This window comes from Diospyros lotus, chromosome 7, assembly GCF_014633365.1.
Source record: "Diospyros lotus cultivar Yz01 chromosome 7, ASM1463336v1, whole genome shotgun sequence".
NCBI classification, from domain to species: Eukaryota; Viridiplantae; Streptophyta; class Magnoliopsida; order Ericales; family Ebenaceae; genus Diospyros; species Diospyros lotus.
Window position 1 is genome coordinate 12,212,895 of NC_068344.1, and position 13,438 is coordinate 12,226,332.

At 36.3% G+C, this 13,438-nt stretch overlaps 1 protein-coding gene across 1 annotated transcript; it reads left to right on the forward strand.

Moving 5' to 3' along the window:
• Nucleotides 1–1,914: 1,914 nt before the first annotated feature.
• LOC127806479 (xylan O-acetyltransferase 1-like) lies at nt 1,915–4,846 on the forward strand. Its single transcript, XM_052343815.1, has 5 exons — nt 1,915–2,618; nt 2,741–2,912; nt 3,538–3,737; nt 3,863–4,021; nt 4,167–4,846. The coding sequence occupies exons 1-5, from the start codon at nt 2,026–2,028 to the stop codon at nt 4,513–4,515; spliced, it is 1,473 nt and encodes a 490-aa protein (XP_052199775.1). The 5' UTR covers nt 1,915–2,025; the 3' UTR covers nt 4,516–4,846.
• Nucleotides 4,847–13,438: the final 8,592 nt, after the last annotated feature.

A 13,438-nucleotide genomic window follows, 5' to 3' on the forward strand; every position in this document is an offset into this window, starting at 1 on the left:
AATGAATTTTATAATTTTTTTTCCATTACAATAATAAAATATGAATAAATAAATAAATAAATATGTTTTGAGTTTTAAGTTTGTTTTGGTTGAAAATACTCAAAATAACTTTTTGTTGTTTTGAGTTTTCTTTACAATTTCTTTTTTGTTTTCAAAAATACATTTTTAAAAACAGTACAGAGAACGCGTTTTCATTATTTTAGAAAATTAAAAATTAAAAATGACTTAAAAACAGTAAAGAGAACGCAGCTTTAAATTTTACTATTCGCAGCCACATTTATTACTTTGTCCAACCATTTATATATCGAATATATCCTCCAAACAACCATCCCTCAAAAAACACACCCCACGCACATCCAAGCTGTTCTTCTTCGCATCAAACCCTAGTCTTCTTCATGTTTTCCTTCTTCGCACATCAAACCCTATTATTCTTCTTCTTCAGACTAGTCTCATAGACCATCGCCGATCTCTGGCCATCGCCCACTTCGCTTGCCTTGCCTACCGTCTTCGTTGGAGTTTCCTGGAATTTCAGAAAATGTCTCTCCAATTAGGGGTTCCCGAACCGCGGGTTCCCCGAATCTCGCCCTTCAAAGATAAGAGATTCCCTAACTTACCTAATTTCGCACAGTAAAATTTGGATTGAGTTATTAATTAGTATCAAAAATTAAAATTACATATATATTATAACTATATTTTATGAAAAAACAAAAATTTTATTTTTTATATATATACATACATATTATAACTATATATATACATATTATATGTATAATATGTATAATTATAATTATATATTTTATATATAGTTATAATTATATATATAATTATACATAATTATATTACATAAACTATTATATACATACATATTATAATATATAAAATATGTATATATTCTCCTGAACCCTGAGATTAAGGAGAATTGATTTTCTCTGAATTCATGGATTTGGGGTTCTTTCAACCTCTCGAATTTTGGGGTTTGGGGGCTGGGAGATGCCCCGAACCCCGGGGTTTGGGGCTTCAAGGCACCCCCGAAGGATATTTTTTATTTTTTAATTAATTTTATTTTTTTAATTCATCTGCCGTGTACGTAAATTATGTGATTTAATTTATTCGTAGTGTATGTAAATTATGTGATTTAACTAGTAATTGATGTTATAAATTATGTTATTTTTAAATATAAATTATATAGATATATGCTATTTGATAATATTAAGAAATTACTTTAATTTTTAAAAATACTAATAAATTTTTACTCTTTTATATTGATCTACTATAGTTACTGCTATTTGAATAATAGAGTAAAGTGGTTGTGGCGATGGTGGGTGAGAAAATAGGTGCATACGTTTGAAGAGTAATGGTGAGTGATTGACTGTCAATAATTTAAATGAAGGATAAATATGAGTTTTTAAATGAAGGATAAAGTGGGTCGCAAAGATTGCAAATAGAATTTTCGTTATTATTTTGGGTTAGAAAAGGGGTACAGTTCATGACGTGCAAAGAGATGTGAAGTACCATGGCACTCAATCTGAAAGCCTGGGAGGTTCTCACTTCTCACAGCCGTTTGATGAAAATATATTTTTCTTTTGTTCTAGCGCCAATTGCCATTGAGGTTGACTTTTGATAGCGAGATTCCCCAGTTGACAATGGACAGACCCTTCAGGCTTGGATTAACATATATGCTTTCATAACGAAAAGGTCCTTAATCTGGGATTGGAGAAAAGGTACTAATCTTGGGCTCTCTCTCTCTCTCTCGCCTAATATCCATAAACTATAATACATCTGTTGTTTGTTTCTTGGGAAAGTGAGGGAGAATTGTTAGGAACGGATTAGAAGGAAAAACAAGGATGGCAACATTTGAGCAACCGGAAACCAAACCAATTTCTTAAAGACAACTAATCTCACCAAATCTAATTGGACATTTGAACCTAATACCATCTTAGCGATCTTAGACGCCTCCTCTCTTTTCTTTTTTTCTTCTTCCTATATTTCCACTTCTCTCTTCTCACAGTTGTGACCACTTTTCTAATGCACCCAACTCGCCGGAAAACACCATTTCTCTCCTCCCTGAAATTAGCAATGAAGCAAGCCGGTGGCACTGGCCGCAAGGGCAACAATGTCTCCGTGTTCGTTGTCGTGTTCTCCATATTTCTCTTCGGATGTTTCATGTATAACGAGGACGTGAAATCAATCGCCGAATTTCCTTTTTCCAGGCCTAAGGCTCAAGAAATCCAAGAAGAGAACAACCCCGGTCAAGAAAGCTTCAAGAATAACCCAGTCAGTTTGGTTTCGATGAGTTCAAGAAGTTCTGAAGAAGAAAGCTTCAAGAATGACCGAGAAGTGACCGAAGTTCCAAAGAGTTCAAGTTCTTCTGATGAGCAGGAAGTGAAAACAACATCGGACATGACAGTGGTTGAGGAAGAAGATGATCGGATTGAATTGCCACCAGAAGACTGTGATCTCTTCACAGGAGAGTGGGTTTTGGATAATGCCACACACCCCATATATAAAGAAGACGAATGCGAGTTCTTGACAGCACAGGTGACTTGCATGAGGAATGGAAGAAAGGACTCTCTCTACCAGAACTGGAAATGGCAGCCTAGAGATTGCTCTTTGCCCAAGTAATTAACTAATGAACTCTCTTAATTGCTAGCTTCCTTAATTAGATTCCGTTCTCTTTCGTCTTCTCGAAGAATATTGTACGTAGAGCTATTGATCTGATGATACATGTATGTGTTTGAAGGTTTAAAGCAAGTTTTCTGCTGGAGAAGTTGAGAGGGAAGAGGCTTATGTTTGTTGGTGACTCATTGAACCGAAACCAATGGGAGTCCATGGTTTGTCTGGTTCAGTCTGCTGTTCCTAAAGGCAGGAAGAGCTTGAGAAAGACTGGCTCTCTCTCTGTCTTTAGAATGGAGGTCTGCCACTCTCTCTCTCTCTCTCTCGATTAATTTTCTGTCTTTCCAAAAAGATCAGACGATCCCTTCATTATCTTTAATTAATTTCCAAATCATTTCACGGTAAAAAAGATAATTAAAAATGTTTCTAGTGATGATTGGCAGAGCAATTCTTGAACACAATGATTGTGCAGATGAAGATTACTGTCTTTCCATGTGGGATCTGGGTCTTGAGTAGCCTAATTAAGTCCATATTAATCTTTTGTTCATCATCAATTCTTTCCATGTCCCAACCAGACTTAATTGAGCCAAACTAAAGCATGTTTATATATATCACTGGGTGGCAGAATATATATATAAAATAAGGTGAAATTTAATGTGTATATCTTCTCTTTTGCTTGGAGATAATTATTGCCAATCAGATACCAAACTTGGAATAAGCCAATCATATACCTGGCATGGCTTATGCTAGGAGATTTTACCTAAAACGCGGTTGGTAAACACTAATCAAAGAGCGACGTACATGTACTCGTTCTATATCAATTATATATAATGATTGTTTGATAATGTTAGGTGAGCAACCTTGCTTTTGCTTGACAAAAACTGTAGACTAACTATTAGTTGTTCGTGTATATATATAACGCAGGATTATAATGCTACTGTAGAGTTTTACTGGGCTCCATTCCTGGTGGACTCAAACTCAGATGACCCAAATAAGCACAGCATACCGAACAGGATCATAATGCCTGAATCAATCAAAAAGCATGGTGAAAACTGGAAGGGGGTGGATTACCTCATTTTCAACACATACATATGGTGGATGAACACTGCCACCATGAAAATCCTGTAAGCTCCATGCCCTGCATCACTCTAATTACCATATCTTACTAATTATTTACACTTGTATCTAATTAATTAAGGATGTTGATTATTTTTCCATTAATTGTTGTTGTGGCATGATCAAATTGTAGGCGGGGATCGTTCGATCAAGGGTCCACAGAGTACGATGAGATCCACCGGCCCGTAGCGTATGCAAGGGTTTTGAATACATGGTCTAAGTGGGTTGACCAAAATGTGGATCCAAATCGTACCACTGTTTTCTTTGCCAGCATGTCTCCTCTCCATATCAAGTAAGCCTGAAAACCCTCGCCCTCTTTTACTTAGTTTTAACTTCCTACTAAGATTATACATGAAATAGTAAGTATGATTGTACAAGACATTTATAACTTAATGTGGATGCAAATTAATTAGACTATGCGAATCTGATGACCATAGGAGCTTGGATTGGGGCAACCCAGAAGGGATCAAATGTGCGTTAGAGACCACACCAATTTTGAACATGTCGAAGAAGGTAAATGTGGGTACGGATCGTCGTCTATTTGTTGTCGCCAAGAATGTGACTGAATCAATGAAAGTTCCAGTGCATTTTCTCAACATAACGACTCTATCCGAATATCGAAAAGATGCACACACCTCAGTTTACACCATCCGGCAAGGCAAAATGCTGAATGATGAGCAGAAAGCCGACCCTGCCACCTATGCAGATTGCATCCATTGGTGCCTCCCGGGCTTGCCCGATACGTGGAATGAGTTCCTCTATGCACGTATCATTACTCAGTCTTGACACTTGAGACGCTCTTCTGTTTTACTTTCCTTTTTTTTTTTCATTAATTAATCCCACAATTGTATGTTGAATTTGTCTTATCTTGTTTTTGTTCCAATGGAGTTCTTGTTTACGCTTCATTTCTAACCTCTTTTCCTTTCCCATCTTAATTTCCTCTTGTACTTTTAGGTTGTTGGTAGGGAACCCATTTGAGTGAGACACACTGGCAGTTAAGGGTACTATGTGTCCATCAATTGGGTGAGCTTGCATGTCTGCTTCCATGTTATCGGCATGAACTGTATAATGAATCTTTTAATTGAAATGAAAATAATGCAATAATGTTAATTGTTAACTCCTTGAGCTCTTATTTGTTTTTTTTTTTAATTTTTTATGTATGATATGTATATGGACCAAGGCCCATTTTGAAAAGCCTATGAAGTATAAGCACAAAAGTAAAAAATAAAACGCAAGGGTTAAAAGCCTCACAAAAGGGACTAACCCTCTTGACAGATTCCCGCAAGATAGGACCAAAAGCCTTTGGGAGATTTTGAAAGGTGTCCCAAAGACCCTTTTGCAGGGTATTCCCATGACAAATGAGCAAATAGGCACCTTCAAAATTCTCTCTGAAAATTGTGCAATGGATGATGATTGATTGAAATAGTCACGATCCCAAAATATAAGGAATGTTATCCCTTCTTAGCAAATTCAACTATAAATAGAGTGAGGATTCGTTATTCCAGGTAAGACACTTTTATTCATTCAATAGCTGTTCAATTCCCTTTGATTTCGGCAAACTTGACTTGTAACACCCCAAAACTCTACTCAAATACTGCTTACAATATCGATAGCAATTTCGCTACAAATACACACCTTGGGACTATCTTGCGCATAACAACGCCTCAAACAAACATATCTAAACAATGATAATACCTGACACCTTCCTACACCCACCCCTGAAGATCTTTTTGGTCTGAATCGCCCTGCACACGTAGCCACCTAGAATCGCCACATCACAAGTCCACTCCAGACGTCAGCTTTCACACCTGGAATGATGTCAAAACAAGGTGAGCCACAAGACTCAACAAGTATATTTGAAATAAAAAGGCACAATAAGAAATTGCGCAAGATAGGATTACACGAGTCACGACTATGCTTTTCGATAGTTGGCACCCCATTATGGTATAAACTTTCACAAATGTACAAATGACCATACCTCGCACACTAATGGGCACTCCTCAAGCCCAATTTATGTATGTAAATATGCCATGCCATGACCACTTGTGCACACACCACATGTCGTGGATATACGATGATACCAGGATATAACCACTTAATCACTTATTCACACAACATGTAACAATGTGCACTTCACATGCCCTATATGCATATAAATTAAGATACCATGTTAGCACTATAAACAATCATCCACCCTTATCTTGGCCTCTACCCAGGTGAATCCAGTGAGTTGTAGCTCTCTTGGTTACCCACCGAGTATTCTTTATCCTGGCCCTTACCCAAGTGAGTCTTACGAGTCGTAGCTCCCTCATTTAACTACCGAGTCTATCATAGTCGGATATCCCCGTCTTGTGATCACACCATCGCGTAAAATAATAAGTGCGTTGTAATACCCAAGAATTTTCAAAAGACTCAAGAATAATTTAACTTGGGGCGAGAATGTAATTTACAAATAAATTAAGCTTATAGGGTAATTTTGGTACAATTATGAGCGACCAAATCGACTGCATGGAATATCCTAGAGCCAAGATGTCTAAAAAAAATGATGGTATTGACGAGCATATCAAGTCATGATTTATGGCATCGAAAATTCAAGTTAGAGACAATTTTCGGTGCAACTGTGATTTGGGCTGAAAAATCGAATTATCGTAGGAGACTTTCGAGAAGTCAACGGAACCTTAAGGGGGCTCCAATTTTGTATAAGGAATAACCTTTTAGTGATTTCGAGTTGAAACAAAAGGGTTTACGGTCAAAAAATAGATTTAAGCCTAAATATAATTTTTAATTTTGTTTGAGGGAGCTCGAAAAGACGTTATTCCTAAATCTTCAGAGATGAAATAAAAGTTTTAGAGCTTTAGGGTCATAATGGAACTATTGGGAAACTCAAAAACTTCAAAGAAAGGACTAAAGTGAAAATAAAAATTTATAGGGGATCAAAGTATAATTTTGCAAAACCTTGCAATGAGGAGACAACCATGGCCGACTAGCCACCTTGTCGGTCGCCACCTTGTTGGCTGCCGACCGCTGCTTTTAACCATGAAGAGCTCAAGGAAAAGGGTTAAGAGACCCCACGACTTGGCCTAGACCGATCTATGGCCGACAAAAGGAAGCGAAATGGCCAGAATCATAGCCGAACCGAAAGTGGCCGAAAGTTTGGCCACTGCAATCAAGTTTTGGGGGCCATTTTCGGGGGGTTTTGGACTGATCTAGGGAAAGAGAGGACATTAGTGACCTTAGATTTCATAGGGAGGGTCATTTAAAGGCTCAATTTTGAGTATAAAAAGAGATCGAAGTGGCCGATTTGTTTTCAAAGTTGAAGCTCAAAATCGGGCATGTTAGAGGACAAATCAAACAACAAGGATAAGGAGATTTTAATCCTTGTGAGTGGTAGAGTAATTCTAAAAATTTTGGTGAAGTTTTGTGTTCATTTGAATAGGTTTTAAGAGTTCGCCGGAAAATCGGGCGAGTCTTGAATCCGCATGTTTGAGAAAAAATTGAGGGATAAGGATAAGGGAATTTTGTTCCTCATATTTTTAGGATCATTTCTGAAAGGTTTGGTAAGATTTCATGTTCATTTGAGCGGTTTTTAAGGGTGGCCGAAAAATCAAGTCGTCGTTGGAGCCGGACTGTAATTAGCCAATTTAAGGGATTTTCGATTGGTTTTTCGAGCATCCAAGGGCACCATTGTGATCGTCTTGAAGAGATCTTCTAGGAAGTGAAATCAGATCAAACATCGGAGCAAGTTGCAGTCGTCGTTGCTGGAAAATATTAGAAAAATAAGAAAATAAGAAAAAAAAACAATAGGAGAAAATCTCAAAAAATTCCAAAAAATCTAAAAAAATATTTTGGGTATTATTGTGGTGAAAATTTTGGAAATGATTTGAGAAATATTTATTTTTACAATTTTAGAGAAAAATGGGATTATAGAAATTAGAGAAAAAGGGAGAAAAATCCAGAAAAAATATGAAAAATTTTCAAATTATCTGAAATAGTATTTTATGAATTTTGGTGTGAAAATATTTGGCGAAATATTTGAGTAGGTATTTAGTTTAGATTTTTCAAAGAGAAAAATAGAAAGAAAATAAAGAAAAATGCAAAAAAAATATGAAAAAATGGGCCTTGATGTTCATTTAAATAAATATGATGAATAGAGTACTTTGAGGCTTGAGGTGAAGTGATTTGTGCAAAAATCGAGATTATGCATTATAATTAAGGTTGGGCACACAAATCAAGACAATGCACATTTTTTTGGGTGTTCTGAACTTGGTGCAAAAAGGTAAGTGGTTCAATCAAAAATCAGTTTTATGCAAATGATTCTATCATATTGACATACTATGTTATGTTATGTATCATATAGAGTGCATTTACATGTATTGATAATGAATTATGCATATGTTCACGATGATATTATTGATCATGCAACGCATAAGGGTTTGAGATTAAGGACTGGCGCCACTACTCTGCTAAGGGTGCACCCATACATCTTATCCTGGTAAGGAGACTGTTAAAATGGAGAGTAGCAATTGGGTGCAGTCGATTCAAACGAAAAAAATGATGTCATGTTGCATTGCATACACGTATGAGATATGAATGATGTACCCTTACTTAGATGATTCATCATCTAACGTGGGCCATGCCCCTGGAACATTCAAACGTTCCAATTGGGGTTTGCAACGAAGGCACGAAAATGGACGAGATATAGCGATTCAAGCTGTCATGGTTTTGGTAAAGATGTTTCTCTGCATTTTTCTTCTTTATAAAGAACCGAATATGTCCTGGTTACGTCATGTTTTAAGTTATGTTGAAAAACTTATGTTTTGTTGATGAATAGTCTTGTATTATAGAATATATTTGAAACGATCATGTATTATTAATATGGTTCGATGTATATTTAGGTTCGATTCATGTTTTCGCTATTGGTGAATACCTAGCCTAGCATTTATAATGTATGATGGTTCTCATGCTAGGTAGGTAAATGAGAAATTTTGGATATTTATATGATGTTGAAATTGTTTTTAAGGAAAAAAAAATATAACCAGAATTTCTTAAGTTATAACATACCTGAGAAAGTGGGGTGTTACATACGCTAACACATATATCAATATGTCATCCATATGCAATCTCATCATGATGGTCTGACTAAACATGCTTCCCGTTCACATATCTTTTCATATCATATTCCTATGTTAAAATTTATTTCATGTACGACACATGCTTATGCTCATGGAATGCAAATGGCCTGTAGGCTCATACATGTCAATATGTTCAACAGTAACACACTCAATATCATAACTCACCATATTCATCGACCACACATTACCCTCTTGGCATAGTACGCGTTTGTCCTGCCCAGACGTCACTGGCACAACCATGGTAGCACCCCCGCTCCAAGGCCGAGGGAACATATACCGTCATGTACAAGCAACTTACTTAACGCACAAGTAAGCACACAAATATCATGAATCTCATATCATGCATGAACACAAAATTCCACACATGTTATGCTACCACCCATACCATTTAACACACCCAGTTGACGCTATACGTCATGAAGTCTGTGTGTGTATGACCTCGACACACCTGAGGCTCGAGGCCCTAGCCCAACACTCACAGGTTAACATGTTAATACTTCACTTGAATTTGGGATTAGGTAGTGAACCCTTATGCGACGTAAGTATTTATGCCACTTCACATTCAGGATTGGGGCCAACGCCCGTCACTATGCATGTACTATTGGTCAATCCAGACTATTAAGTAATATTAAGGATTGAGCAAAGGTTAGTCAGTTAATCGCCTCTATCATATGAGGTAATTATGTGGACACACCAGTGTCTTTCTCGGTCACACCTGTTGAACCAACTTGTTCATATTAATTAAGCTTTGATGATTAACAAAAAGAGAATTTTTAATATACAAATTATAGTATTTTTGGTGATTAATAAAAAGAGTTTTTCCTTGAAAATATTAATTATAGTATAGAATTATTTTTGATTAATTTATAAAATATTTTTTTCATAGCATATGTATTACCAAAAATATTATTTTCTATTAAAAATATTTTTATATAATTTTTGGATTAATTTATAAAATATTTTTCATAGTATATGTATTACCAAAAATATTATTAAAAATATTTGTTAATATTTTTAGATTAATTTATAAAATATTTTGGCACAATATATATTATCAAAATTAGTATTTTCTATTAAATTATTTTTCAAGTAAGTAAAAACTCATACAAATATTTTTTTTTCCAAAATTTGGACCAAAAATCAAATCTTTCACTGTTGCTACAATATACTACAGTGCGCTATAGTATTCAGACCATTAGAACAGTAATCAAACCGTTGGAATAGTAATCTAACCGTTGGTGAACAGTGTGCTACAGTGACATTGAACAGTTTTTTTCTAGAATGCTTATAAATAGCTCCAAACTCATTTTGGAGATCATTCAAGTGCTTTCAGTACATATTCAAAGCACCCTAAAGCTCTCAAACGCTCTCAAACAAAACATCCAAGCAATTCAAGACTTGAAACATTATTGCACATCCATCGAAGAACCACAAGGAAATAGAAGAAACGTTCTTCAAGTCTTCTACAACAAATCCGAACTTTTCCATTTGACATTGCAAATTTATTTACTTTATTTATACCTCATTTTTCCTGTATAATTTGTTCTTAATTGCTTATTTGTATCCAAGTGTGGACAAATTAGTTATAAACATTTAAATTATCATAGATGATTGTATAGGTTTCCTAAAACCTTTAAAACCTAGGTGAATCTAGTTTTCAATGTAAGTTAGGGTGAAAACTTTGATGTAGTAGTTGCCTAGAACCCATTGTAATCTAGGTGTATATCTATTTTCCGAGGTGAGCTAGTGTGGAAATCTTGGTGAAAATGGTTTAGTGAAACCCCAAGGGTCGTTAGACCTTGAGATAGTGAACTAGGTATGTGTGAAGATACCGAACTACTATAAATTATTTTGTGCTTCATTTATTTATTTTTTCTATATTTGTGGCTTATATTTATTATTAATCTCAAACATAATTTATTATATTTATCAAATATATATTTTTTAATAAAATATTAATCAAGAATATTTATTAAAATTGAGAAAAAATTTAATCACTCAATTCACCCCCTCTTGAGTGGCCCATACCCTAAAGGACCAACAACACCGAGTCCTCCTGACTCTATAAAAACCTAGCCCCACAATGGTTCGGCATTATTCTCAAGGAAAGCGGGGCGATACAAAGCCTCGTGAAGGCTGAAAAGGAATATCGCAGAAGGTCTCATATTCCACTTAAAACCTCCACCAATAGGCTTATCTACAACTCATAGGCTATAAAATAGTTACCACGTGTATTCACATAATTAATGCGTGAAATCGAATCACAATAAGGGAAGAAGTAAAATACACAAAGTGACAGGGACTCGCTTATGAATTAAAGAACGTGTGAAGAGGGGTTGGAATTTACCTTTAAATAATTGATTCCCGCTACGAAGTATAATGCTTAAGATAAATAATGAGCCCACAGCTCTAAATAATGAATTTCAACTATGAAAAACCTGTAATTTAACCATGCAAAACTTCTAACAAATCTTTCTACTTATCTGGCCACTTCAAATACTAATTAAATTGGATTTCCCCCTAAAATTTCTCTGATTTCCTCCATTTTCCCCTCATTGTTTACTGCTGATGGGCCCCTCTTCTTCTGCTCGAGTTGCTACCCGAATCGGGCTTTAAAAAGGCAAGTAATGGGCAGTAGAGACCTGACCACGTGGCAGTCGCAGAGCTGCCACCATCTTTGGTCAAGACGACATCATTTCGGCCCTCATTGGCCAAATAAAACTAGCAATTTTCCTTCTGACGCACGCCTCCCAACAGAATAGAACTCGCGTCATCGGCCTAGGCCCTTTGCACGCGCGCCACCCAAGTTGTAACACCCCGCTTTTCAGAGCGTTAAATAACTTAGGAATTTCGAGAATAATTTTTTTTTGTTTTCAATATAAACCATTTCCCGATAATCCCGTTTTACCTTCTCAACACACTAAATAAGAATAAAAAAGTTAAGACAAGTAAACATCATAATTGCGAAAGCTTAAAATCGAAACCTGATATGGTACATACCTGAATTCGCCTTATATTATATCATAAAGAATCTGTACCACATATTACATCATATTATAAAATACATGGAGATTCTATAAACATTTTAACAAAACTAATCATCAATAAAGCATAAGCTAAAACATATCCGAATCAGCTTGTTGAATCCATCAGCCACACCATCACGTGTTGTCTCATCTCAACCTGTTTCTTGCCTAAGCTGCAAGGCTAAACTGGAATGTCAAATATTCCAGGGACATAACCCATTAGAAGATGTAACTTCTAGTAAGGGTCCAAAACATATATATGAATGCATGATGCAATAACATGAACAACATTTGTCCTTGATATAACTTCCCAGGCCCACCAGCCCGGCACAGTATCCTAGGCAAATCCCGAACCTCTACAGGATAAGCCTAACGTTATTCCATCATTGCCCTAGGGGAATTACGGCTACACTCTGGGCTGACATCCTATTCCCATGCACAAATATCGGTATGACAATAATATCGCGGCATGCAATATTGCATTCATAAGTAGCATGCATATATAAGTTCTTATGAGAAAACCACTCACAAAACCATGTTTAGGATAAAATTACTCACATTGGCCCAAAGATCAAGACACCTCAGAAAACGCGCATCGCCTCGATATGCATGCCCGACCTCGATTTTCATGCCAACTCTCAAAAGTCGCACCAATCACATCATCTCGATCACCTCAACCATAAAAATGATATTTAATCACCAAATATCTTAATATTCTAATTTCTTCCTATTTTCCTTCATTTTCTTCTATTTTTTCTTTTAAAAATTCCAATAAATACCATCAAGACTATTTTCTCAAATATAATTCCACAACAATTCATAATAGACTATGAACTTCAAGGAAAAAATAGTGAACTTTCCTGGATGTTGTATTTTTTACGCAAAATGAGGCTCTTTGATATTAAAACCGAGACAACAGGAAGCCCAAATTCAAAACTAATTGCACAGGGACCTAGAAATCGATTTTAGAAGATTTTACAAAAAAAAATCAAGATTTTATGATGCTGCACGCGCCCCCACGCACCGCCTAAAGCTACTGCCACGCGCCCCACGCGCACCTGTTGTTGGGCACGTGTGTTACACGCGCCGGTGTCTTCTACCTTGGGCAGTTCGCCGGACTGGTGCGCCTTGCCTGGTTTTATCGCGATTTCTCCCTCCCCCAAACTCCATTTTGCCCCTCATTTGAACCTATGGCTTCGTCTTTTCGCCCTCTACCAGATAATACCACAAAATCCCTCAAACCGAGCTATTTTCAGACTGCTCAAGCTCATTTTCCCGCGAAACTCATTTTTCTGACGAGACTTCGGATCTCACTCATCTCTCAACCAAAATGGCTCAAATTGCACAGAAATGAAGCTTAGGATATGGGCAACAAAAGCCCCTTATCCGATTCTCCCAATTTATTCACAAACTCTCAGATCTGAGAGTTTAAATTTCTTCTATATTTCGACATCTCTAAGTACCTCTATTTATAGGCGATTTCGGGCCCCTAAACGACGGATCTCGCTTCATTCAAGGCCTCTAATGTCCCCTCTTTCCCTTAACAAGTCC